Source organism: Schistocerca piceifrons, chromosome 2 (genome assembly GCF_021461385.2).
Source record: "Schistocerca piceifrons isolate TAMUIC-IGC-003096 chromosome 2, iqSchPice1.1, whole genome shotgun sequence".
Classification (NCBI taxonomy): domain Eukaryota; kingdom Metazoa; phylum Arthropoda; class Insecta; order Orthoptera; family Acrididae; genus Schistocerca; species Schistocerca piceifrons.
The window spans coordinates 188471555-188495884 of NC_060139.1; the positions used below are offsets into that span (position 1 = coordinate 188471555).

The following is a 24330-nucleotide window of genomic DNA, read 5'->3' on the forward strand; positions in this document are numbered from 1 at the left end:
TAGAAATAATCTTGTAAAAGGCTTTTTTTTTTTTTTTTTTTTTTTGTAGCGAAGGGGTTTCGCATATGAACTTTGATAATACGCGTCTTCATACAAAGTCTTTGATTTTCTGCAACGAATCCCATAAGGCCATAACCTTTCTGTTTCCGGTGTTGGAAGCGTGATCATACAAGCGAAATGGTAGGGATTGTTATTTTGTTAAAATCCTGTTCATCCTTCTGTAATATCAAATTATGTTTTTTGTACAGAATTAGTTTTATTACCTCCAATAAGAGCGCACTTTAATTGTTGTTTATTTTGAAGACATCTCTTTAGCTCTGAAGTTGGAAAAGCGTATTTACCCACAAATAGTGCAGTGGAAATTATCTTCATGTCAAGATCAGCATTGTGATTTTTTCTTAAAGGAATTAAGTGTTTTGTCAAACCTAAGGGCGCGAAACGCTCACAGTTTTAATATCCGTAATAATACATTTCAGGCGAAGCGCACGAAGAAGGTTGGAATCACCGGAAAATACGGTACCAGATATGGTGCCTCCCTTAGGAAGATGGTTAAGAAGATGGAAATTACTCAGCATTCAAAATACACTTGCACCTTTTGTGGAAAGGTAAGATGAAACATGTTGAGCTTTTTACGACAAACCCATCCACTCACAGATTGGTATAATAGAATCCAGTAGCCTATGTAGGTTATATAACTACTCGTTTCGTTAAATTGGAAAGACAGGCAAGGTGCAGTGGCTTGCACTGTAGTGCAGTGCTTCATTTAACATCATAGTTCCATAATTCCATTAATCTTGTGTAAGTTTCTTGTTGTTGGTCTAGTTGTGGTTTTCAATCTGAAGATTGGTTTGATGCAACTCTCCATGCTCCGGGCCTGTGCAAGTCTCATCTCTTGAGTAACTGCTGCAACCTACATCCTTCTGAATCTGCTTGTGGTATTCATCTCTTTGTTTCCCTACGATTTTTCCCCTCCCCCCCCCCCCCCTCCCACTTCCTTCCAGTTCTAAATTGGTTATCCTTTGATGGGTAATTTGCAAGAATGTTTGCTATCAAAGCCTGGGGCTCCAAATGGTAGACATTGAACATGTGATTCTGAATTGATCATGTGACTGGTGGCAGGAGTTATGAGCAGTGTTTACTGTGGTACATTGACTAAAATACTTGTAACTAAAAAGGGAAATAACTTGTCACCACAGTCCCATGATCAATTTACAATTGTAAGTTTGAAATCTATTGTTTGGAACCTGCATCTTCGACAGGCAGACATTCTTGCAAATTACCTTTGCTGTCTCAGAATGTTCTATGCAAGCCAATCCCTTCTTATAGTCTGGTTGTGCCACAAATTTCTTTTCTCCCAAATTGTACTCAATACTTCGTTAATGTAACTGTCCAATCTGCAGACTTCTTCTGTAGCACCACATTTCAGAGTCTTCTACTCTCGTCTTGTTTAAGCAGTTTATCATCCATTTTCACTTCCATGCAAATACTTTCAAATAAGATTTCCTGGCTCTAAAATTTATGTTTGATGTTAACAAATTTCTCTTCTTCGGAAATGCTTTCCTTGCCATTGCCTCTCTACTTCGACCATCATCAGTTATGTTGTGGCCCAAATAGCTAAACCCATCCACTTTTAAATTTTTTGTTTCTTAATTTAATTGCTTCAGTATTACCTGATTTAATACATTCCATTATCCTGGTTTTGCTTTCAAGTCACTGTCCATTCCATTCAACTGCTCTTCCAAGCCTTTGCTGCCTCTGTCTTAAGAGAATATTGTAGTCAACATTGTTAGAAACTTTCTGTCAATAAATGCTATAAACATAGATTTGCCTTTCCTTAACTTATATTCTGTGATAAGTCATAGGATCAGTATTTCCTCGGGTGTTTCCTACACGTCTCCGGAATCCATACTGGTCTTCCCCAAAGTCGGATTCTACAAGTTTTCCATGCTTTTGTAACGAATTTGTGTTAGTATTTTGCAACCCCTTTTTTAATCGAGTTCTCATTGCCCCGATTTCCTACCTTTGTGCAGTTTATTCAGTTTTAATCTAGTCATAACCAATAAATTGTGGCCAGAGTTCACATCTTCCTCTGGAAATGTCTTATAATTTAAAATCTGCTTTCTAAATATGTCGTACCATCATATCTGAAATCACCTGGTGTCTCCAGGTCTCTTCTGTGTATACAACCTGTTTTGATTCTTAACCCATGTGTTAGTGATGATTAAATTATGCTCTGTACAAAATTCTGCCAGGCAACTCCCTCTTCCATTCCTTCCCGAATTCATATTCACCTAATTTTCCTTCGCATCCTTTCCTGTTATCGAATGCCTGTCCCCCATCGCTTTAAAAAATTTTCATCTCCCATAACTATCTGAACAATTTCTTTTATTTCATCATACACTTCTTCAATCCCTTCGTCTGCAGAGTTGGTTGGCATATAACCATCTACTACATTGTTGGGTGTGGGCTTCATGTCTGTCTTGGCTGCAGTAAGGCATTCACTATGTTGTTCACTGTAGCTTATCCACATTCGTATTAAATTTTCTCTTGCATTACCCCTATTTGACTTTATATTTATAACCCTGCATTCGCTTGACTGGAAGTGCTGCTCCTCCTGCCATCAAACTTAACTAATTCTCATTAGCCTATATCTAACTTTAATCTAGCCATTTCCCTTTTTCAATTTTCTAATTACCCGCCCGGTTAAAGGGTCTGGCGTTCTACACTGTTGTGTAGAATTCCAGTGTTTTATGTTATAAGCTTCTGAGTATTTTCTGTAATTTACTGACAACTATTAACAGTATATTTGGGACTATGTTAGTATCATTATAGTAAATCAGCTTCACTAAAGCTTATTTTTAAATAATAAATTTCTAGAATTTTCAATTTCACAATAAGGGACTTCAGAGGACATTGGCCCTTTTTAACATAAACTCTCTTAAATTGTTTGACTTCAGCTCTTTGGACATCAGGGTCAGGTACACTGAATAACCAGAAACAGGTAATTTTAAGATAAATTTTTCCTTGTACTCATTAATTAAATCACTATTCATTTCTTAAGAATTTAATAACTGATAGAAACTATTACATGTTCCAAATATCAAATTTATCACCGTAAATCATGAAAACACTGGTCTCATAATCGGGGGGGAAACTGTTTATTCACATTTCTTAATATCAGACACATAATTTGCATACACTACGGTTGTTAATGTAAAAGGGGAGAGAAAAAATATATCACTCAATTCCGTCATCACCTTCGCCATCCTTCCCTTCGTAAGATATCTGTTGATCTCTTTCATCTGACTGTTTATTGACTCCCAGGTGATTGAGGAACTGCATGTAGAATGACTACTTACATTGATGTATGGAAGTAGATCCCTGAAATCCTTTAATTTCTTTTGTGAAATGCATATGATGGCATCAGAAATAGGTACAAGTTTTGGCATAGACAAGTGTCGAGTTTTTTTCTGTTCAGATCTGTCATCTTGAATGGTTCTTCTGAGGAGTAACTGTGTTTGTAGGAGATAATTCCTGGCATACCTGAATGATACTTCATCTATTTTATCATGTTCCAAGCAATAGGATTCCATTCTGTGTTAATTTTCTTTTGCAGATGATGACTTCTCATCAAGTCTTTAAAGTTGTAGAAGTCCTTATCTTCCTGCTCTATGGCTTTCGGGGAACCATGTGTATTAATTTGGCCTAGTCTCTTGGCATTTCTACTACTTCAACAGTTGTTTCCTTTGTCTTCTGAATGGCTGTGTGAATTGAGTCAGCTTCCAAGTGAGTATTTCCAACTTCAAGAAACTTGTGGCTGATTTCCAATTGGCTTCAAATTCTTCCACTAATGTCAGAAACATGATGGCAACAAAAATATTTCTATTTTGTCTGGCACACGACTCACTGTACCTCAACAATTTCGTCGGCCAGCTTCATCAAATAATCATACAGGCAAGAAGCTATTTCTTGGCCACCTCTCCCACCACTGTTTCATTCCAGATGTAACTTACTGGAGAACATTCTTTGTCTCTTTACATAGATGGTAAAGTTGAAGGTCCAACGTTGTCTTTTGTAAAATGCCACACCACAGCATAGAAAAGGAGTGGGTAGACATTTCTGCAAATCAAAGGCCAAGGTTACTACATTGTAATTCTGCTCAGCTTTCTTTTTATGTCGTTCTGATCATAAGCAGCCTGGGCTAAATCCAAATGTTGCTGTCGTTCCACTTCAACCTTACAATGTTCAGCATTGTCAGTACAATTCTTGAGTGATGTGACATATTTGTCACAAATGTGTCTTCCGTTTGTGTAAGCTAAGATTGAAACAGGTCACAAAAACTTCGATAACACACTTCACTTCTTGGCAAAATTCTTAATAAGAGCTGGTACATCACCGAAATGCTCAATTCTGGGGATAAATATTTTTTAGACGAATGAGATCGAGAATAATGGCTTTCGTAGGAAGGAAATGTGTTAATGTGTTCCTTCATTAAATCAGTGTTGTCAGATGGAACTTTAGGATGATTAGAACGTTACCCTCCTCCTTCAGAGCCCCGTCTTTTCTCCACAGTTATTCTTACCTTCTTTTGTGTTAAAGAAAATGTATGGAGGAACATATTCTGACATACTTCTATCTTAGTCTGCAAAGGAGGACTGTAAAGAAAGTATTTCCTGGAATATTTTCGCCTGCTTTGCAGTCCCTTCAGGTTTGTTCCTTAAACGCTCCACATGTTTCTTTTCCTCAGACACTTGATTAGCTATGAACTGATTTTAAGCTTCTTGGGACACTTTGTAATATTCTATGAACATTCTCTCTCTCTCTCTCTCTCTCTCTCTCTCTCTCTCTCTCTGTGTCATTTAATTTTCCTCCGCAATTTTTCCTGCACTTGCAAGATGATTTCAGAACTTAGGCAGGTATAACTTTTCCTTTCGACATCACATATTCCTTTCCTGCAGCTTTCAATTCTTTCCTCCCATTTTTCTCCCATAATTTTTGGTTTCGCTTTCTTTTTCTCGGCGAATCCTGTGGATCACATTTCTTCCTCCACCTTCCACTGAACTTCGTTGCATCATTGCCACGCCACTGTTGAATCAGATCAATTTCTTCAATCCTTGAAGATCTCTTAACTGTCTTTCATACAGCTGTATTCCCTCCGCCATTGCTTTCATCAGAATATTCAAATACATAGTGAGATTTTCACTCTGCAGCGGAGTGTGCGCTGATATGAAACTTCCTGGCAGATTAAAACTGTGTGCCCGACCGAGACTCGAACTCGGGACCTTTGCCTTTCGCGGGCAAGTGCTCTACCATCTGAGCTACCGAAGCACGACTCACGCCCAGTACTCACAGCTTTACTTCTGCCAGTATCTCGTCTCGTCTCCTACCTTCCAAACCATTTATTCAAATACATCTTCATCAGAACTTGAAATCACATCTGCCAATAATGACAAACATGCCTTTTCTTCTGTAGTGGTACTGGGATCACCTTAAAGAAAATAAAAATGAATTAAATTTAATAGGCAGTTGATAATATTTTAGATTGACATTAAGTAGAGTTACCAGTCAATTTATGCTCTTACGTTGAAAAATTAGGGATAAATGCTCCTGAGACCAGTTTATTTTAGTAAACTTACTCTCAAGACAAAGTGATGACTTCAGCATTGATATTTCAGGTGCAGTTTGTTCCTCAAGCTCTTCCTTATCACCTCTGTGAAACATGATGTTTGTGCCCACCAAGATTGTCTAGACTCCTCACTAACAATGCGCCGAATGGTTAGGGGAGTTGTTAAAGGAACAACTCTTATTGTGTATTCCCACCAGATTTAAGTCCAATGTCACAGCGCTGTTTCAATTGTTGAAATCATCTGTCAGCAAAAAAGGCCAACGTTGACAATGGCCCTTCTTACAACAAATGTAAAATAAGAGGGAGGGCCAGTGTCAAGATTGGCCCTTTTATACTGACTGGAAACTTGGTACAACATTTTGATGCTTGTCTTAAAACCCCCAGTATCTCTCATCCTATGTGACTTAGACATTGGCCATTTTAACATTATGAAGAGCACATGAAACTATATGGCACACACCAATAAAACCAGTTTTGACAAATATTTATATTGGCCCTTTTAGAACCAATGCCACAGAATTTATCCAAGAGGACACCATAATTTAATTATACAGTAGAGCTGCATGCCCCCTGCCCCCCTCCCTGGGAAAAATTATGGCTATAGTTTCCTCTTGCTTTCAGCCATTTTCATTACTGCACAGCAAGACCCATTTTAGTTATTGTTGCAAGGCCAGACCAGTCAGACTATTGCTCCTGCAACAACTGAATAGGCTACTGACCCTCTTCAGGAACTGCACATTTGTCTGACCTGTCAACACACACCTTCTGTTGTACAGGGTTATTACAAATGATTGAAGCGATTTCACAGCTCTGCAATAACTTTATTATTTGAGATATTTTCACAATGTTTTGCACACACATACAAAAACTCAGTTTTTTTAGGCATTCACAAATGTTTGATATGTGCCCCTTTAGTGATTCGGCAGACATCAAGCCGATAATCAAGTTCCTCCCACACTCGGCGCAGCATGTCCCCATCAATGAGTTCGAAAACATCGTTGATGCGAGCTTGCAGTTCTGGCACGTATCTTGGTAGAGGAGGCTTAAACACTGAATCTTTCACATAACCCCACAGAAAGAAATCGCGTGGGGTTAAGTCGGCAGAGCGTGGAGGCCATGACATGAATTGCTGATCATGATCTCCACCACGACTGATCCATCGGTTTTCCAATCTCCTGTTTAAGAAATGCCGAACATCATGATGGAAGTGCGGTGGAGCACCATCCTGTTGAAAGGTAAAGTCGGCGCTGTCGGTCTCCAGTTGTGGCACGAGCCAATTTTCCAGTATGTCCAGATACACGTGTCCTGTCACGTTTTTTTCGCAGAAGAAAAAGGGGCCGTAAACTTTAAACCGTGAGATTGCACAAAACACGTTAACTTTTGGTGAATTGCGAATTTGCTGCACGAATGCGTGAGGATTCTGTACCGCCCAGATTCGCACATTGTGTCTGTTCACTTCACCATTAAGAAAAAATGTTGCTTCATCACCGAAAACAAGTTTCGCATTGAACGCAACCTCTTTCATGAGCTGTTGCAACTGCGCCGAAAATTCAAAGCGTTTGACTTTGTCATCGGGTGTCAGAGCTTGTAGCAATTGTAAACGGTAAGGCTTCTGTTTTAGCCTTTTCCGTAAGATTTTCCAAACTGTCTGCTGTGGTACGTTTAGCTCCCTGCTTGCTTTATCCGTCGACTTCCGCGGGCTACGCGTGAAACTTGCCCGCACGCGTTCAACCGTTTCTTCGCTCACTGCAGGCCGACCCGTTGATTTCCCCTTACAGGGGCATCCAGAAGCTTTAAACTGCGCATACCATCGCCGAATGGAGTTAGCAGTTGGTGGATCTTTGTTGAACTTCGTCCTGAAGTGTCGTTGCACTGTCATGACTGACTGATGTGAGTGCATTTCAAGCACGACATACGCTTTCTCAGCTCCTGTCGCCATTTTGTCTCACTGCGCTCTCGAGTGCTCTGGCGGCAGAAACCTGAAGTGCGGCTTTAGCAGAACAAAACTTTGAGTTTTTCTACGTATCTGTAGTGTGTCATGACCATATGTCAATGAATGGAGCTACAGTGAATTTATGAAATCGCTTCAATCATTTGTAATAGCCCTGTAGTTGCACCTTCAGTATGGTTGTCTATCACTGAGGTACACAAGCCTCCTCACCAATGGCAAGGACCATTCTTCATGGGGGTCTTCATTATTAGGTTGCAAATTGAAAGGGTGATTAGGGATCTCATTTCTGGTGGGATGTAGAGTCACCCTTCCATCTGTGGTAGTTTATAGTTAAACAAGCTTTGCGTAGTGAAAAACAGGTCAATCTATGTAATTGACTGCCTGAATCATTTGTCATGCCCAACAAATTGATTACACAAAACATTACTTTGCTGTCACCCTTATGCCAACAGAGATAGTGCAGATATAATACTGGATTCTGATTTAGGCATTCAGATTTAAGATTTCTGTGGTTTACAATTACTTTCATTAATTCAAAGGTCCTCCTCAGTCTCCAAACTGACATGACTTTAAACCCTGCCATTGCTAGCATGTTTTGGTGGAAATGACAGTATTGCCACATCTTGTATTAGCATGCAAGTTGCCTGAGGATGGAACTGAATTTTGCTCAAAATAGTGTGTGTGTTTGGTATCATAACAATTTTTTGTCATTTGGAGTCCCTAAGCAATTGATTGTCCATTGATTTCTGGACACTTTCACCATCTTCTTAGTTTCTACTACTCTCTCTCTCACATTTTGCTATTTTTGTTCATTCATATTCTTTTTGCAAGTTGTTAGCACTATGTTAATCTGGTACTTGTCTGTTGAGGCTTGTTGTTTTCTCGCTCTAAAAGTTTCGAAGAAACAACATTCGTGATAAGGAAGGTTGGGGGTGAACTTGACTTTTATTTTTCTTTCCCTTGAAATTCTACTCACAATGGGTCAGTTGAAATCTTAATTCATGAATCGGGAGAAAAACGAGAAATTAAAGGCACTTTCATTTTTGCAGTATCTCTCTGATTTTACAGAACTGGAAAATAACTAAGCACTACTTTTGGACCATTTATCCCCAGTGGGTAGGTTAACAGGACCATCAAATGAAACTATATGGTTTCAGAGACCTTTTCAGCTGTCTTAACATCCATGATGTTTATATGCAGACTGAAGCAACATATGTAAATTTATACCAAGGCTGGTTTTGAATCCCAGCCTTGGTACAAATTTTCGTTTGTTGGTTCAGTTTTCATATAAAGGCCCTACATCATAACTGGACCTTTCGATTAAATAAATGAATTACTGTACCATACATATAAAAATTATGACATTGATCTGGAATCAAATTACGAATACCTAGTGAGCAGTAGTGCCATGTATTGGTTTGGGTCGCTGGACAGTTATTTCATTTGAAGCAACAAAGGTACTTTCTTCTATAGCTTTAAATTTTGTGGTAGCACAGCTCATTTTTGCTTCAGTTGTCACACATTGCTTCTATTCTTGATAGTGTCCCCTTCTACTTCATTGTACTTAGTCCCGTTACTTCACTGTTTCACCGTTATCACCACTTGTGTACTAGTCACCACCAAAGGAATCTATTTACTGGATATGGTCGCCATCTTCAGAACTGTTTCTGCTCTTTTGCCAATTTTGATGCTTCACTGTAGGCTTTACCTTATTTAGTTTACCCTTCTTTAGACAGTTGCTTTGATCATGTTTTTTGCCCCTGTCTGGTGTTCTGGTAAGGACAGTTGATTTTACTTTGTACCTCGTATTTTCCTTACACTAATGTTTGGATGTATCCAAAGTTTCACATGATTTGTAATTTCTGTTTGCTGATCTTATGGTTGATGCCTAGGAGTCTCCACATTGTCATCTGCAGGTTCGCTTGCATCTTCTCCCAGTGAGTCATCTGGTGTTTGTTGCTGAAGTGGTGGAAGTCCGTCTGTTAAATGTCACAAATGTAGGCCAGTACATGTTTTAATTGGAAAGTTCAATACCACTGCCACTAAAGTATTTTTTGAAGATGTTTGAGACAGTGAATGCCAAAGAATGTGCTACACTTACAAGGCCAGCAATGTCGTACAGTATAACCCCGCTTTTACGTTCCCGGAATTAACGTTTTCCTGCAGTTTACGAGATTTCTTATCATTCCCATCAAATTTCATATGACCACAATGTTAGTTTACACATGATTTTGCATCAACATATTTATAATTTTCCCACAATTTATGCATCACAAAAAAATATTTGTCAAGAAAAAATAATGCTGGCATGATGTTGACTGTCCAGTAGTGTTTACAAATATTATGTGGTTAAGTTTCATGACACCAGGGCACTCTACTCAGTGGATTTGAGCCAGTAAACATGTAAAAGTTGGAACAATTCGAGCCGTATCTCCCGCTGCTGCCAAGCAGTACTTGGCGTGATGGCTGACAGTAACTAGGTCTATTCCAATAAAGATATCATGACCATTCACAACCATTTCCAAACTCTCTACCATGCAAATGCAGAGATCATCATGACACCTTTGTCGAACCATATTTAGCGTGTTTCAGCATTTGGCCTCTTGTAGAGCTAGTTGACACAGTCATTAACTTTGCATTGCTTAAATGTTTTTAGTTTAAACACAACGCCGGTTACAAATTTTTTTCATACAGAGTAAAACGTGTTTCGAGAATTTATTCTCACTGTCAGGTGTAGTATTTTCGTATTTTTTGTGATGTTACATGAGCAATGTGAGTGATAGTTTGCATGTGTGTGGTTTTCTTCATAACGGAGGAGGCACAGTACCTGATAACCACAAAAGGACGACTACAGTGCATGAGAGGCAGAGCAACACATTTTCAAACACTACGCAAAATACTTATGTATGTATTTGCACTTGACAATGAGAAGAAAATTTTGGAAACGTGATACCAAGCATGAAAAAATATGTAACTAGTGCAGTATTTCATTATCTAAATAATGAATGACAGCGGTAGGCTTTCCGAAAACATCCATTATGATGTTTGGAATTAAAAATTCTCGAAGTGCATCGTTAAGCATGAAAAAATATGAGACTAGTATTTCATTAGTTGAATAATGAATGACAACTGCAGGCTTTCCAGAATTATTAATTATGACCGTTGAAATTAAGTCAAACATTTCTACTTCCCAGACATGTCAGTTCCAGTTACATCAGCAGTTTTTATTAGATAATAAACATTTATTAGATAATAAAAAAGTCCCTGACAAGTCTTTTGATGCCTGTTATGTTCATATATCATACATAAATTGCGAAAATACAAGGGGATATCCTATAAGTAACTTTTGTACCCTTTTTTGAAGTCTCTTGAAAAGCGTGAAAGCGGATATCACTGTATGTAGTAATCCTTACAGCACTAGCAGCTGTTTGTGTGAAATTATTCATTAAATTCTGGGGGGTTAAACAGCCCATGTAATTTCAAACTTTACTGGTCCAGTTAACCCCACCTTCACTTCATTGGCAATCTTAAAAATGGCAGGGAAATGACTCCATGCACAGTTCATATTTCTTGGAGTATCATAAAGCCATACACACTTCAGCCCAAAAAAAGTGTACTATTAGTAATTAAAAAACATTAATAGAATTTGTTAGATGTGAAAAAATGGATTTCACTTTTTTATTCTGAGATTGAAATTACTTTATTGACACACTACTGTGGGAGGGGCAGGGGGCTGAAGAAAGAACTAAGATTGGCTGGTCGATGACGCCTACACACAGTTCATTGAAACATCAATCACAAAATAATTTCAGTTGGGGGTATATGTCTCTCTACGAATTTAACTGACATACAGCAGCCATTTAAAGTCATACAGTACTGCCAACCCAAGTAAATGAATTACATGAAAAAAATAATTTTCACTCTGTTTATTAATGTGATGATGCTTCAGTTAACCCCAATCTCCCTTACATTGGCCGTGTCTGACGATATCCCCCTCCCTCCCACTTCAGTATGGCTTTCCATGGAAGTTCATCTCAGATATTTTGTTAATATGTTTCTTTAGGTAGTGATAGTATGAACTATGGTGCACATTATTTGTTAAGGCTTTCGTCGCCACTCGTACATGTACTGCCTAGTGGCTTAGGCGGTTTCTTACACCTTGATGGTGGTGTGTGATCTCAGTTCGTACATCACACTCTGCCGTATTACTGTCGGTAATGAATTTGTGTTGTGTGCTGACAGTGATATTACTCACCACTTGCCTGTTACATATAGTAGAACCCTCTTTTTACACTTCTCAGTGGACTGACCTAAAGTGTAAAATACAAGAAAGAATAAGAGATCATCATCATCATCATTTAAGACTGATTATGCCTTTCAGCGTTCAGTCTGGAGCATAGCCCCCCTTATAAAATTCCTCCATGATCCCCTATTCAGTGCTAACATTGGTGCCTCTTCTGATGTTAAACCTATTACTTCAAAATCATTCTTAACCGAATCCAGGTACCTTCTCCTTGGTCTGCCCCGACTCCTCCTACCCTCTACTGATGAACCCATGAGTCTCTTGGGTAACCTTGCTTCTCCCATGCGTGTAACATGACCCCACCATCTAAGCCTGTTCGCCCTGACTGCTACATCTATAGAGTTCATTCCCAGTTTTTCTTTGATTTCCTCATTGTGGACACCCTCCCGCCATTGTTCCCATCTACTAGTACCTGCAATCATCCTAGCTACTTTCATATCCGTAACCTCAACCTTATTGATAAGGTAACCTGAATCCACCCAGCTTTCGCTCCCGTACAACAAAGTTGGTCGAAAGATTGAACGGTGCACAGATAACTTAGTCTTGGTACTGACTTCATCTTGCAGAAGAGAGTAGATCGTAGCTGAGTACTCACTGCATTAGCCTTGCTACACCTCGCTTCCAGTTCTTTCACTATGTTGCCATCCTGTGAGAATATGCATCCTAAGTACTTGAAACTGTCCACCTGTTCTAACTTTGTTCCTCCTATTTGGCACTCAATCCGTTTATATCTCTTTGCCACTGACATTACTTTCATTTTGGAGATGCTAATCTTCATACCATAGTCCTTACATTTCTGATCTAGCTCTGAAATATTACTCTGCAAACTTTCAATCGAATCTGCCATCACAACTAAGTCATCCGCATATGCAAAACTGCTTATTTTGTGTTCACATATCTTAATCTCACCCAGCCAGTCTATTGTTTTCAACATATGATCCATAAATAATATGAACAACAGTGGAGACAGGTTGCAGCCTTGTCTTACCCCTGAAACTGCTCTGAACCATGAACTCAGTTTACCGTCAACTCTAACTGCTGCCTGACTATCCATGTAAAGACCTTTAATTGCTTGCAAAAGTTTGCCTCCTATTCCATAATCTCGTAGAACAGACAATAACTTCCTCCTAGGAACCCGGTCATATGCCTTTTCTAGATCTATAAAGCATAGATACAATTCCCTGTTCCACTCATAACACTTCTCCAGTATTTGTCGTAAGCTAAAGATCTGGTCCTGACAACCTCTAAGAGGCCTAAATCCACACTGATTTTCATCCAATTGCTCCTCAACTAATACTCGCACTTTCCTTTCAACAATACCTGAGAAGATTTTACCCACAACGCTGATTAAAGAGATACCTCTGTAGTTGTTACAATCTTTTCTATTTCCATGTTTAAAGATTGGTGTGATTACTGCTTTTGTCCAGTCTGATGGAACCTGTCCCGACTTCCAGGCCATTTCAATTATCCTGTGTAGCCATTTAAGACCTGACATTCCACTGTACTTGATGAGTTCCGACTTAATTTCATCCACCCGAGCTGCTTTATTGCACTGCAATCTATTGACCATTTTCTCCACTTCCTCAAACGTGATCCTATTTCCATCATCATTCCTATCCCATTCTACCTCGAAATCTGAAACATTACTGATCGTATTTTCACCTACATTGAGCAACTCTTCAAAATATTCCCTCCATCTGCCCAAGGCATCCACAGGATTCACCAGCAGTTTTCCTGACCTGTCCAAAATACTTGTCATTTCCTTCTTACCTCCCTTTCGAAGATTGCTAATTACACTCCAGAATGGTTTTCCAGCAGCTTGACCCAATGTCTCCAACCTGTTTCCAAAGTCTTCCCAAGATTTCTTCTTGGATGCTGCAATTATCTGTTTGGCTTTGTTTCTTTCTTCAACATAACTTTCTCTGTCTACCTGAGTTCTAGTATGTAGCCATTTTTTATACGCCTTCTTTTTCATTTTACAGGCTGCCTTGACTGTGTCATTCCACTAAGGTGTTTGCTTCATCCTACCTTTACACACTACTGTTCCAAGACATTCTTTAACCACTTCTAGTACTGTGTCCCTGTACCTTGTCCATTCCTTTTCCAATGACTGTAATTGACTACATTCAACTAACTGCTACCTTTCTGAGATCACTGTTGTGTACTTGTGCCTGATTTCCTTATCCTGAAGTTTCTCCACTCTTATCCTCCTACATATGGACCTGACCGCCTGCAGTTTCGTCCTCACAATACCAATTTCACTGCAGATTAAATAGTGATCAGTGTCACCAAAGAATCCCCTGAATACATGTGTGTCCCTCACAGCCTTCCTGAATTCCTGATCTGTTATTATATAGTCAATGACAGATCTGGTTCCCCTGCTTTCCCAAGTATACCGGTGAATGTTCTTATGTTTAAAAAAGGAGTTTGTGATTACTAAGCCCATGCTGGCACAGAAATCCAAGAGTTGCTGCCCGTTCCTGTTGGCCTCCATATCCTCTCCAAATTTACCCATAACCTTTTCATACCCTTCTGTTCGATTTCCAATCCTGGCGTTAAAATCACCCATGAGCAGAACACTGTCCTTGTCCTTTACTCTAACAACTACATCACTGAGTGCCTCATAAAAACTATCCATCTTATCTTGATCAGTCCCTTCACAATGCGAATATACTGACACAATCCTAATTTTCTTGCTAGACACTGTCAAATCTATCCACATCAGTTGTTCGTTTACATACCTTATTGCAACTACGCTGGGTTCCATTTCTTTCCTGATGTAAAGCCCTACACCCCATTGTGCTATTCCTGCTTTGACTCCTGACAAGTAGACCTTGTATTCTCCCACTTCTTCTTCTTTCTCACCCCTTACCCGAATGTCACTAACAGCTAAAACGTCCAGCCCCCTCTTACTTGCAGCCTCTGCCAGCTCTACCTTCTTCCAAGAGTAGCCCCCATTGATATTAATAGCTCCCCATCTCACTACCATTTGTTTGCCAAGTCGTATCTTAGGAGTCCCTGGTTTGTCAGTTAGAGGTGGGACTCCGTCACCTCCAAAGGTCCGAGGCATTTTGCTCTGATAAGAATAAGATAAAGTGAAAATGAATTTCTCTCTCTCTCTCTCTCTCTCTCTCTCTCTCTCTCTCTCTCTCTCTCTCTCTCTCTCTCTTTCATGATATTGATCAAGATATGAAATTGAAACAATTAAAATTAGCTTATTTAAAAATCTTATACAATAGTTTTTGTTTCTTTCTAACGACAGTTAGCTTTACTCATCTCTCCAAAGCATCAATCACAAAGGCAGTGGCTGAGTGCTGATGCACACATAAATGCGTGCGAGTTTTTTCCCTCTGTGTTTGTCATGTCCGGTTAGTGTAAACTGATCATTATAAAATTGTGGTAAATCAACACAGTATTGGTTATAACACTAAAGTTGGCATTCTTCATAAACAGAGAATAATAGAAACAAAATCTACAGCTAGACTCCGATGAGATATCTTTCACTTCAGGAACGTCATGGGTGAGAAAGAGGGTGGAAATTGTCGTGTTGTGGGGCATCTTGAGGAGAAATGCTTAAATCTGACATCAGGTTGTACCAACCCAAGACTGTGTGTATAGTATGTATTAGCATATTTCACACAGTAGTGGTGTGGGCCATACAAATACTCAGTGGGCAATTGGCCAGGAATTTGTCCAAAGCAGTTTTAAATGCCCAAAATCTGGGCATTTAAAAAAAAAAAGAAAAAAAAACAATACTACTTAAAGTTTTTGCTGCTAGAATGTATAATTCACAAATTAAAATTTTTTTACACATCCTTGCATTTCAACTTGCTGTACCAAGGGAGGACACATGTTGTTGACAGCTTATTATTTACAATGTCCTCCTTTTTACCAGTTCTGCTCTTCACACACACACACACACACACACACACACACACACACACACACACACACACACACTAGAACATCTATGTATCAGTAAACCATTATAAAAAGAAACATTGTCCATAGGTCCACACTTCATAATCAGTGTCAAATCCCTGAATATTATTGATGATAATTATTGACAGCAAAATTGCTACTCAATGTATTTAACAGCTGGCATGTGTCTCTCGGTGATTAATAAATTCTTAACTGTTAAACTATTTTTGGTGAAAATGCTTCATTGACAGATCAGTGATATTTGAAACAGAGTACTGTTTTCTATTCTGCTGCTTCCTTTGTCTATTTCCGTATGACTGTGCTGCTGTGAAGATAAAATGAGAACACAAACACAAAAAAGATTTGACAGCAAAGAATAGGTACCAAAGATGCTGGAATTGTTCGATTCCAATACTAGCAAATTCCTAGAGAATCAGCAGTTCTTGGAATCTCAGAATCTAAACATGAAACATCCCTAATTAAAATCATTATTGATAAACACTTTTCATTCTTATTTTTGCAGTAGTGTATTACAAGTACACTACTGGCCATTAAAATTGCTACACCAAGAAGAAATGCAGATGATAAACGGGTATTCATTGGACAAATATATTATACTAGAATTGACATGTGATTACATTTTCACGCAATTTGGGTGCATAGATCCTGAGAAATCAGTACCCAGAACAACCACCTCTGGCCGTAGTTACGGCCTTGATACGCTTGGGCATTGAGTCAGACAGAGCTTGGATGGTGTTTATCAAAGTCTGAAACTTGATGGTACACATTTCTCCTCCTTCCACGAGGTATGACACTGTTTCATCAGGCAACGCCGGTCAACTGCAGTTTGTGTATGAGAAATCGGTTGGAAACTTTCCTCATGTCAGCACGTTGTAGGTGCCGCCACCGGCGCCAACCTTGTGTGAATGCTCTGAAAAGGTAATCATTTGCATATCACATCATCTTCTTCCTGTCTGTTAAATTTCGCTTCTGTAGCACGTCATCTTCGTGGTGTAGCAATTTTAATGGCCAGTAGTGTAAAATACTATTGTAAGTAAAAATACTACACACAGGCGAGCTATTTAATATAACCTATATTTTATTTCTGAAATTACTTTTAAACTTGAATGTTTCCTTTTTTTGTTATGTATTACCCGAAGAATTGAAATCATTAACTCTCAAACAGCTTTTTCAACTTGGTTACCCAGCCACTACAGAAACACGGTTGCAAAAACACCTTTTCCAATACAAAATATCAGCTTACATTTTTTTTAAGTGTTGCTTATCAATTAATCTTCAAAATGCATAAATGCCTGAGCACTTATTCTGGTGATTTGTCCCAACTTATAAATACCTAGGTATCTTACAGCACCATGCAGAAGTGATGACAATTCGTGAAAGCCCATTTCAGAGACAGCCATATTCAAAATCTGTGTTTGTGTAAATGGCTGTGAAATTAGTCTATTAAGAGTGTTCTTCACATTACACACAGATAGTAAAAGATATCACATTAGTTCTTTCACAGCCCAATAAGGGAACCTTTGTTCTTTGTTTCTCAAAATTGGGTTTTGGTGATTTGCTGTCATTTACCAACAGTTTAAATGCATGTTACAGATTTTTTGAAGATGTTTAATGCCAACTGCCAAATGATAGGTTATTGACAAAATTGAAGACTGGATACTGCGTGCAGACAGTGATCTGAAGCACTGGAAAAAGGAGAAAGCTTTACAGGTACCGGATTGGTCCTAACAGTTGCATGGTGCTGATTGTATTGAAAATATATGGTCTTAAATCAAACACTAGTTGCAAGGAAAAAAGAGCTTCACTTTCAAACAGCTGTCACAGATCAGAGGTCTCGGCACTTCAGAGGTCTCGGCACTTCAGAGGTCTCGGCACTTCAGAGGTCTCGGCACTTCAGAGGTCTCGGCACTTCAGAGGTCTCGGCACTTCAGAGGTCTCGGCACTTCAGAGGTCTCGGCACTTCAGAGGTCTCGGCACTTCAGAGGTCTCGGCACTTCAGAGGTCTCGGCACTTCAGAGGTCTCGGCACTTCAGAGGTCTCGGCACTTCAGAGGTCTCTTCCATATGAATACGTGGAAAACTTGGTTTAGAGCATGCCTTGGAGATGTCAGTCAGTTGTCGGATGCTGCTGGTGACTGGATGTATTATTATTATTATTATTATTCTTTTGTTCGTATATGATGCGTGTGTGTGTTTTAGTGTCTTGTCAGATACATTTTTCCACTGATCAGCCTGGCCACGTTCTTAATAGGCTATAAATCAAAGTTGTTGTAACACAATGCAATGAGCAGAAGGTAGGGTCAAACTAGTGTCACTGTTGTCTTATGGTGATTGTCATTAATTCAGTGACTTGGTGTAATTTTTCACCCTTCCAAACACTGTGAACCTATAATACAGGCAGCTGTGACATGCCAACAGTGAATATCTGGCCGGTCACGCTAATGCTGTATTAAATGATCGTTGTTGTTGTTGTTGTTGTTGTTGTTGTTGTGGTGGTCTTCAGTCCTGAGACTGGTTTGATGCAGCTCTCCATGCTACTCTATCCTGTGCAAGCTTTTTCATCTCCCAGTACCTACTGCAACCTACATCCTTCTGAATCTGCTTAGTGTATTCATCTCTTGGTCTCCCTCTACGATTTTTACCCTCCACGCTGCCCTCCAATACTAAATTGGTGATCCCTTCATGCCTCAGAACATGTCCTACCAACCGATCCCTTCTTCTGGTCAAGTTGTGCCACAAATTTCTCTTCTCCCCAATCCTATTCAATACTTCCTCATTAGTTACGTGATCTACCCATCTAATCTTCAGCATTCTTCTGTAGCACCACATTTCGAAAGCTTCTATTCTCTTCTTGTCCAAACTATTTATCGTCCATGTTTCACTTCCATACATGGCTACACTCCATACGAATACTTTCAGAAATGACTTCCTGACACTTAAATCTATACTGGATGTTAACAAATTACTCTTCTTCAGAAACGCTTTCCTTGCCATTGCCAGCCTACATTTTATATCCTCTCTACTTCGACCATCATCAGTTATTTTGCTCCCCAAATAGCAAAACTCCTTTACTACTTTAAGTGCCTCATTTCCTAATCTAATTCCCTCAGCATCACCCGACTTAATTAGACTACATTCCATTATCCTTGTTTTGCTTTTGTTGATGTTCATCTTATATCCTCCTTCCAAGACACTGTCCATTCCATTCAACTGCTCTTCCAAGTCCTTTGCTGTCTCTGACAGAATTACAATGTCATCGGCGAACCTCAAAGTTTTTATTTCTTCTCCATGAATTTTAATACCTACTCCGAATTTTTCTTTTGTTTCCTTTACTGCTTGCTCAATATACAGATTGAACAACATCGGGGAGAGGCTACAACCCTGTCTTACTCCCTTCCCAACCACTGCTTCCCTTTCATGTCCCTCGACTCTTATAACTGCCATCTGGTTTCTGTACAAATTGTAAATAGCCTTTCGCTCCCTGTATTTTACCCCTGCCACCTTTAGAATTTGAAAGAGAGTATTCCAGTCAACATTGTCAAAAGCTTTCTCTAAGTCTACAAATGCTAGAAACGTAGGTTTGCCTTTCCTTTATCTTTCTTCTAAGATAAGTCGTAAGGTCAGTATTGCCTCACGTGTTCCAGTGTTTCTACGGAATCCAAACTGATCTTCCCCGAGGTTGGCTTCTACTAGTTTTTCCATTCGTCTGTAAAGAATTCGTGTTAGTATTTTGCAGCTGTGACTTATTAAGCTGATAGTTCAGTAATTTTCACATCTGTCAACACCTGCTTTCTTTGGGATTGGAATTATTATATTCTTCTTGAAGTCTGAGGGTATTTCGCCTGTTTCATACATCTTGCTCACCAGATGGTAGAGTTTTGTCAGGACTGGCTCTCCCACGGCCGTCAGTAGTTCCAATGGAATATTGTCTACTCCGGGGGTCTTGTTTCGACTCAGGTCTTTCAGTGCTCTGTCAAACTCTTCACGCAGTATCGTATCTCCCATTTCATCTTCATCTACATCCTCTTCCATTTCCATAATATTGTCCTCAAGTACATCGCCCTTGTATAGACCCTCTATATACTCCTTCCACCTTTCTGCTTTCCCTTCTTTGCTTAGAACTGGGTTTCCATCTGAGCTCTTGATATTCATACAAGTCGTTCTCTTATCTCCAAAGGTCTCTTTAATTTTCCTGTAGGCGGTATCTATCTTACCCCTAGTGAGATAGGCCTCTACATCCTTACATTTGTCCTCTAGCCATCCCTGCTTAGCCATTTTGCACTTCCTGTCGATCTCATTTTTGAGACGTTTGTATTCCTTTTTGCCTGTTTCACTTACTGCATTTTTATATTTTCTCCTTTCATCAATTAAATTCAATATTTCTTCTGTTACCCAAGGATTTCTACTAGCCCTCGTCTTTTTACCTACTTGATCCTCTGCTGCCTTCACTACTTCATCCCTCAGAGCTACCCATTCTTCTTCTACTGTATTTATTTCCCCCATTCCTGTCAATTGCTCCCTTATGCTCTCCCTGAATCTCTGTACAACCTCTGGTTCTTTTAGTTTATCCAGGTCCCATCTCCTTAAATTCCCACCTTTTTGCAGTTTCTTCAGTTTTAATCTACAGGTCATAACCAATAGATTGTGGTCAGTCCACATCTGCCCCTGGAAATGTCTTACAATTTAAAACCTGGTTCCTAAATCTCTGTCTTACCATTATATAATCTATCTGATACCTTTTAGTATCTCCAGGGTTCTTCCATGTATACAACCTTCTTTCATGATTCTTAAACCAAGTGTTAGTTATGATTATGTTGTGCTCTGTGCAAAATTCTACCAGGCGGCTTCCTCTTTCATTTCTGTCCCCCAATCCATATTCACCTACTATGTTTCCTTCTCTCCCTTTTCCTACACTCGAATTCCAGTCACCCATGGCTATTAAATTTTTGTCTCCCTTCACTATCTGAATAATTTCTTTTATTTCATCATACATTTCTTCAATTTCTTCGTCATCTGCAGAGCTAGTTGGCATATAAACTTGTACTACTGTAGTAGGTGTGGGGTTCGTATCTATCTTGGCCACAATAATGCGTTCACTATGCTGTTTGTAGTAGCTTACCCGCATTCCTATTTTCCTATTCATTATTAAACCTACTCCTGCATTCCCCCTATTTGATTTTGTGTTTATAACCCTGTAGTCACCTGACCAGAAGTCTTGTTCCTCCTGCCACCGAACTTCACTAATTCCCACTACATCTAACTTCAACCTATCCATTTCCCTTTTTAAATTTTCTAACCTACCTGCCCGATTAAGGGATCTGACATTCCACGCTTCGATCCGTAGAACGCCAGTTTTCTTTCTCCTGATAACGACATCCTCTTGAGTAGTCCCCGCCCGGAGATCCGAATGGGGGACTATTTTACCTCCGGAATATTTTACCCAAGAGGACGCCATCATCATTTAATCATACAGTAAAGCTGCATGCCCTCGGGAAAAATTACGGTTGTAGTTTCCCTTTGCTTTCAGCCGTTCGCAGTACCAGCACAGCAAGGCTGTTTTGGTTATTGTTACAAGGCCAGATCAGTCAATCATCCAGACTGTTGCCCTTGCAACTACTGAAAAGGCTGCTGCCCCTCTTCAGGAACCACACGTTTGTCTGGCCTCTCAACAGATACCCCTCCGTTGTGGTTGCACCTACGGTACGGCTATCTGTATCGCTGAGGCACGCAAGCCTCCCCACCAACGGCAAGGTCCATGGTTCATGGGGGGGGGATTAAATGATCAACAACATTATTTATAGTCTGCATTCCAAGGCTGATTTTGAGCAGGAATACGATGCACATTTTGTAGAAATCTATATGAAAATAAATATTCAATATTGTGTCAGCGTCTTAGGAAACTTAAAATGTGGGAAATATTGTAACTCGCAATTGTTAATGACAGGAAAGCATTGTATTGAGAGAATAGGACTTCTGTTCAGATTAAGGAAAATGAACATTTTTAAGGGGTTTTACTGTAATTCTCAAGACTTTTACATTTTCATCATACTGAATGTATGAGTTGAGTCTGGAACATTGAGTTATAAATAGATTATCTTCTGAAACTGCACTTTCATATCTGATATCATACCTGCACCTCGTGGTAGCGTTCTCGCTTCCCGAGCACGGGGTCCCAGGTTCGATTCCCGGCGGGGTCAGGGATTTTCACCTGCCTCGAGATGATCAGGTGTTGTGTTGTCTTCATCATCATTATTCATCCCCATTACGGTCGGAGGAAGGCAATAGCAAACCATCTCCACTAGGACCTTGCCTAGTACGGCGGTGCAGGTCTCCTGCATTGTTCCCCTAAGCTCTGTCAAGGAGTATGGGACTTTATCATCACATCTGATTGGATGGTTAGTTTAGATTTTGAGTTTCACTACAGTGTTCTCACCATCTTAACTGATGTTGAAATGGCAGTTGTTCAAGCAATATGCTGTTTTGTGGTGGTTTGGGTGAAACATGTAAATCAAAATAGAAGATAAATATGCAGTGTGATTGCTCTCACATAGGAAGTGGAGGTGAGCTTGGGGTATTATGATGTTGGGAAATTGGATTAATTTTTCTTTTTTCTTTACTGCCTCTTTTTTCCACAGTCATGGTATTAAGTTACATAGGTTATATTATCTTTTGTGACTATAATAATAGTCCTAAGACCAAAGGTGATTCACTGTGATGATATGGCTTTACTTGCAGTTGTGTTTGCTAGGATTACAGGCAGTTGCGGTGCTTTCACATACTGTTTTTTGTTCCTTATGTCATTCTTTGTTTTTATGTGGAAGTCTGCTGCCATCTCACAATTTGTGCACTTTGTTTTGACATTGCAGGATCTCTCTCTCTCTCTCTCTCTCTCTCTCTCTGTGTGTGTGTGTGTGTGTGTGTGTGTGTGTGTGTGTGTGTGTGTGTGTGTGTGTGTGTGTGTGTGTGTCCAATTCCTTAATATAGTTTCTCAAGCAGTACTATGTTCAGTGTGTAGAATATACCTGAGCTGCACCACATTTCGGGCAGACCAGTGGAACATTTGAAAGAAAGTATAAAGAATGTAAAAGAGCATGGAAATATGGAACCAGCCCTTCTACAAGTGCATTACATCTCCGACAAGAAAACTACCACTCTACGATAATAGAAATACATGCAAATAGTCAAGGTTCTACCTTTAATGATTAGCAATACTTCCATTGTTTGCTGCCTGATTTAGCCATACTGTTTCAGAATCTTGCCTAAATATTTGTTTTTCTCATTAGCTATTGAAGTGCTTGCAATTATTTAGGGAACATCAATTTTTATGATTGCATTCTTGTCTCCTGCATTTTTTTTTCATTTTCGTGTAATACGGTGTTCTACGTAATATGCGTCAAGGATTGGTGGATTACTCCCAATGTGGTTAAAAACTAAAAAGGAGTTGGGTAATGAATCAATTTGCTGTTTGTGGCTACTTTTGTGACTGTTTTCTGTGGTTTGTATTTGTATTACTGTGGTTTCTTCCTGAAAGAATCCATGACTAGGAGTTGAGTGTATACAAGTAAGGCATGGACCACTTTTTTTCTGTGTTTAGATGTTTGGGGCTCTCAGGTAGCATCAGTCTGGAGACTCCTGATAAAAATTGTATCAAGCAGGTATCTTATAAATAAAAGGACATTTAATGGCTTAATCCATCACAGAAATAACACAAAAAGTGATGGGGTCCACTAGAAGGGCCACATACAGCCTCTTTACAAATTTTTATGCATGCTGTACACAATATTGCACACAAATCAACACTCCTTGGTAATGGCTACTTCATTGCAGCAGTGCACAATAGTGTTCGGTAGCTAAGGTGTTGGCAATGAGCATAAACATTCTGCGCTGGCCCAAAGTGAGCTGAATGTCACCAGTCAGAAAAGGGCCACATTAAAGTGGTGGTGGTGGTGGTGGTGGTGGTGGTGGTGGTGGTGGTGATCAGACATGTTGCAAACCTGAGGATCTGTTTTAGATTAGCATTGTTACATCGCTCCACCTGAGGGCATTCCTCTTCCCACTTCTATCCATTCACATATGTAAATAAAGTGGTTATTTTGTGTTCTCTTTCTTGCTTAGTTTTTAGTGATGTCTACATAAATTACTGCTATCCTTTACTGTCCCCACATCAGTAACTTTCAATCTTGTTCTTGCCAAGGAATATTGCATACAATTGTTCCTATTCGGTGAATTGCTGCTGTTCCAAAAGTTTAGGCATATTCAAAAGCCAATTAATTGCATCATTGTGTGATGTCGGAATTAATTAAGATCTTAAAATTTTATTTCAGGATGCAATGAAGAGGAGTTGTGTTGGTATCTGGTCGTGCAAGCGTTGCAAGAGGACAGTGGCTGGTGGAGCGTGGGTGTACAGCACAACAGCTGCAGCTACAGTGAGGTCTGCAGTCCGACGTCTCCGTGAAACTAAGGAGCAGTGAATGTATTCATAAAGGACTCAATAAAAACTTGTTATTTA

The 24330-nt window shown here is 39.5% G+C and overlaps 1 protein-coding gene across 1 annotated transcript; it reads left to right on the forward strand.

The window, feature by feature from the left end:
- Positions 1-56: 56 nt before the first annotated feature.
- On the forward strand, positions 57-24330 carry LOC124776897 (60S ribosomal protein L37a). Its single transcript, XM_047252084.1, has 3 exons — positions 57-180; positions 477-605; positions 24146-24330. The coding sequence occupies exons 1-3, from the start codon at positions 178-180 to the stop codon at positions 24290-24292; spliced, it is 279 nt and encodes a 92-aa protein (XP_047108040.1). The 5' UTR covers positions 57-177; the 3' UTR covers positions 24293-24330.

Bases quoted from the DNA above. Each gene is read 5' to 3' on its own strand.
- LOC124776897 (XM_047252084.1), top strand. The intron at 606-24,145 runs GTAAGATGAAAC...ATTTTATTTCAG, and splicing joins CTTGCACCTTTTGTGGAAAG to GATGCAATGAAGAGGAGTTG.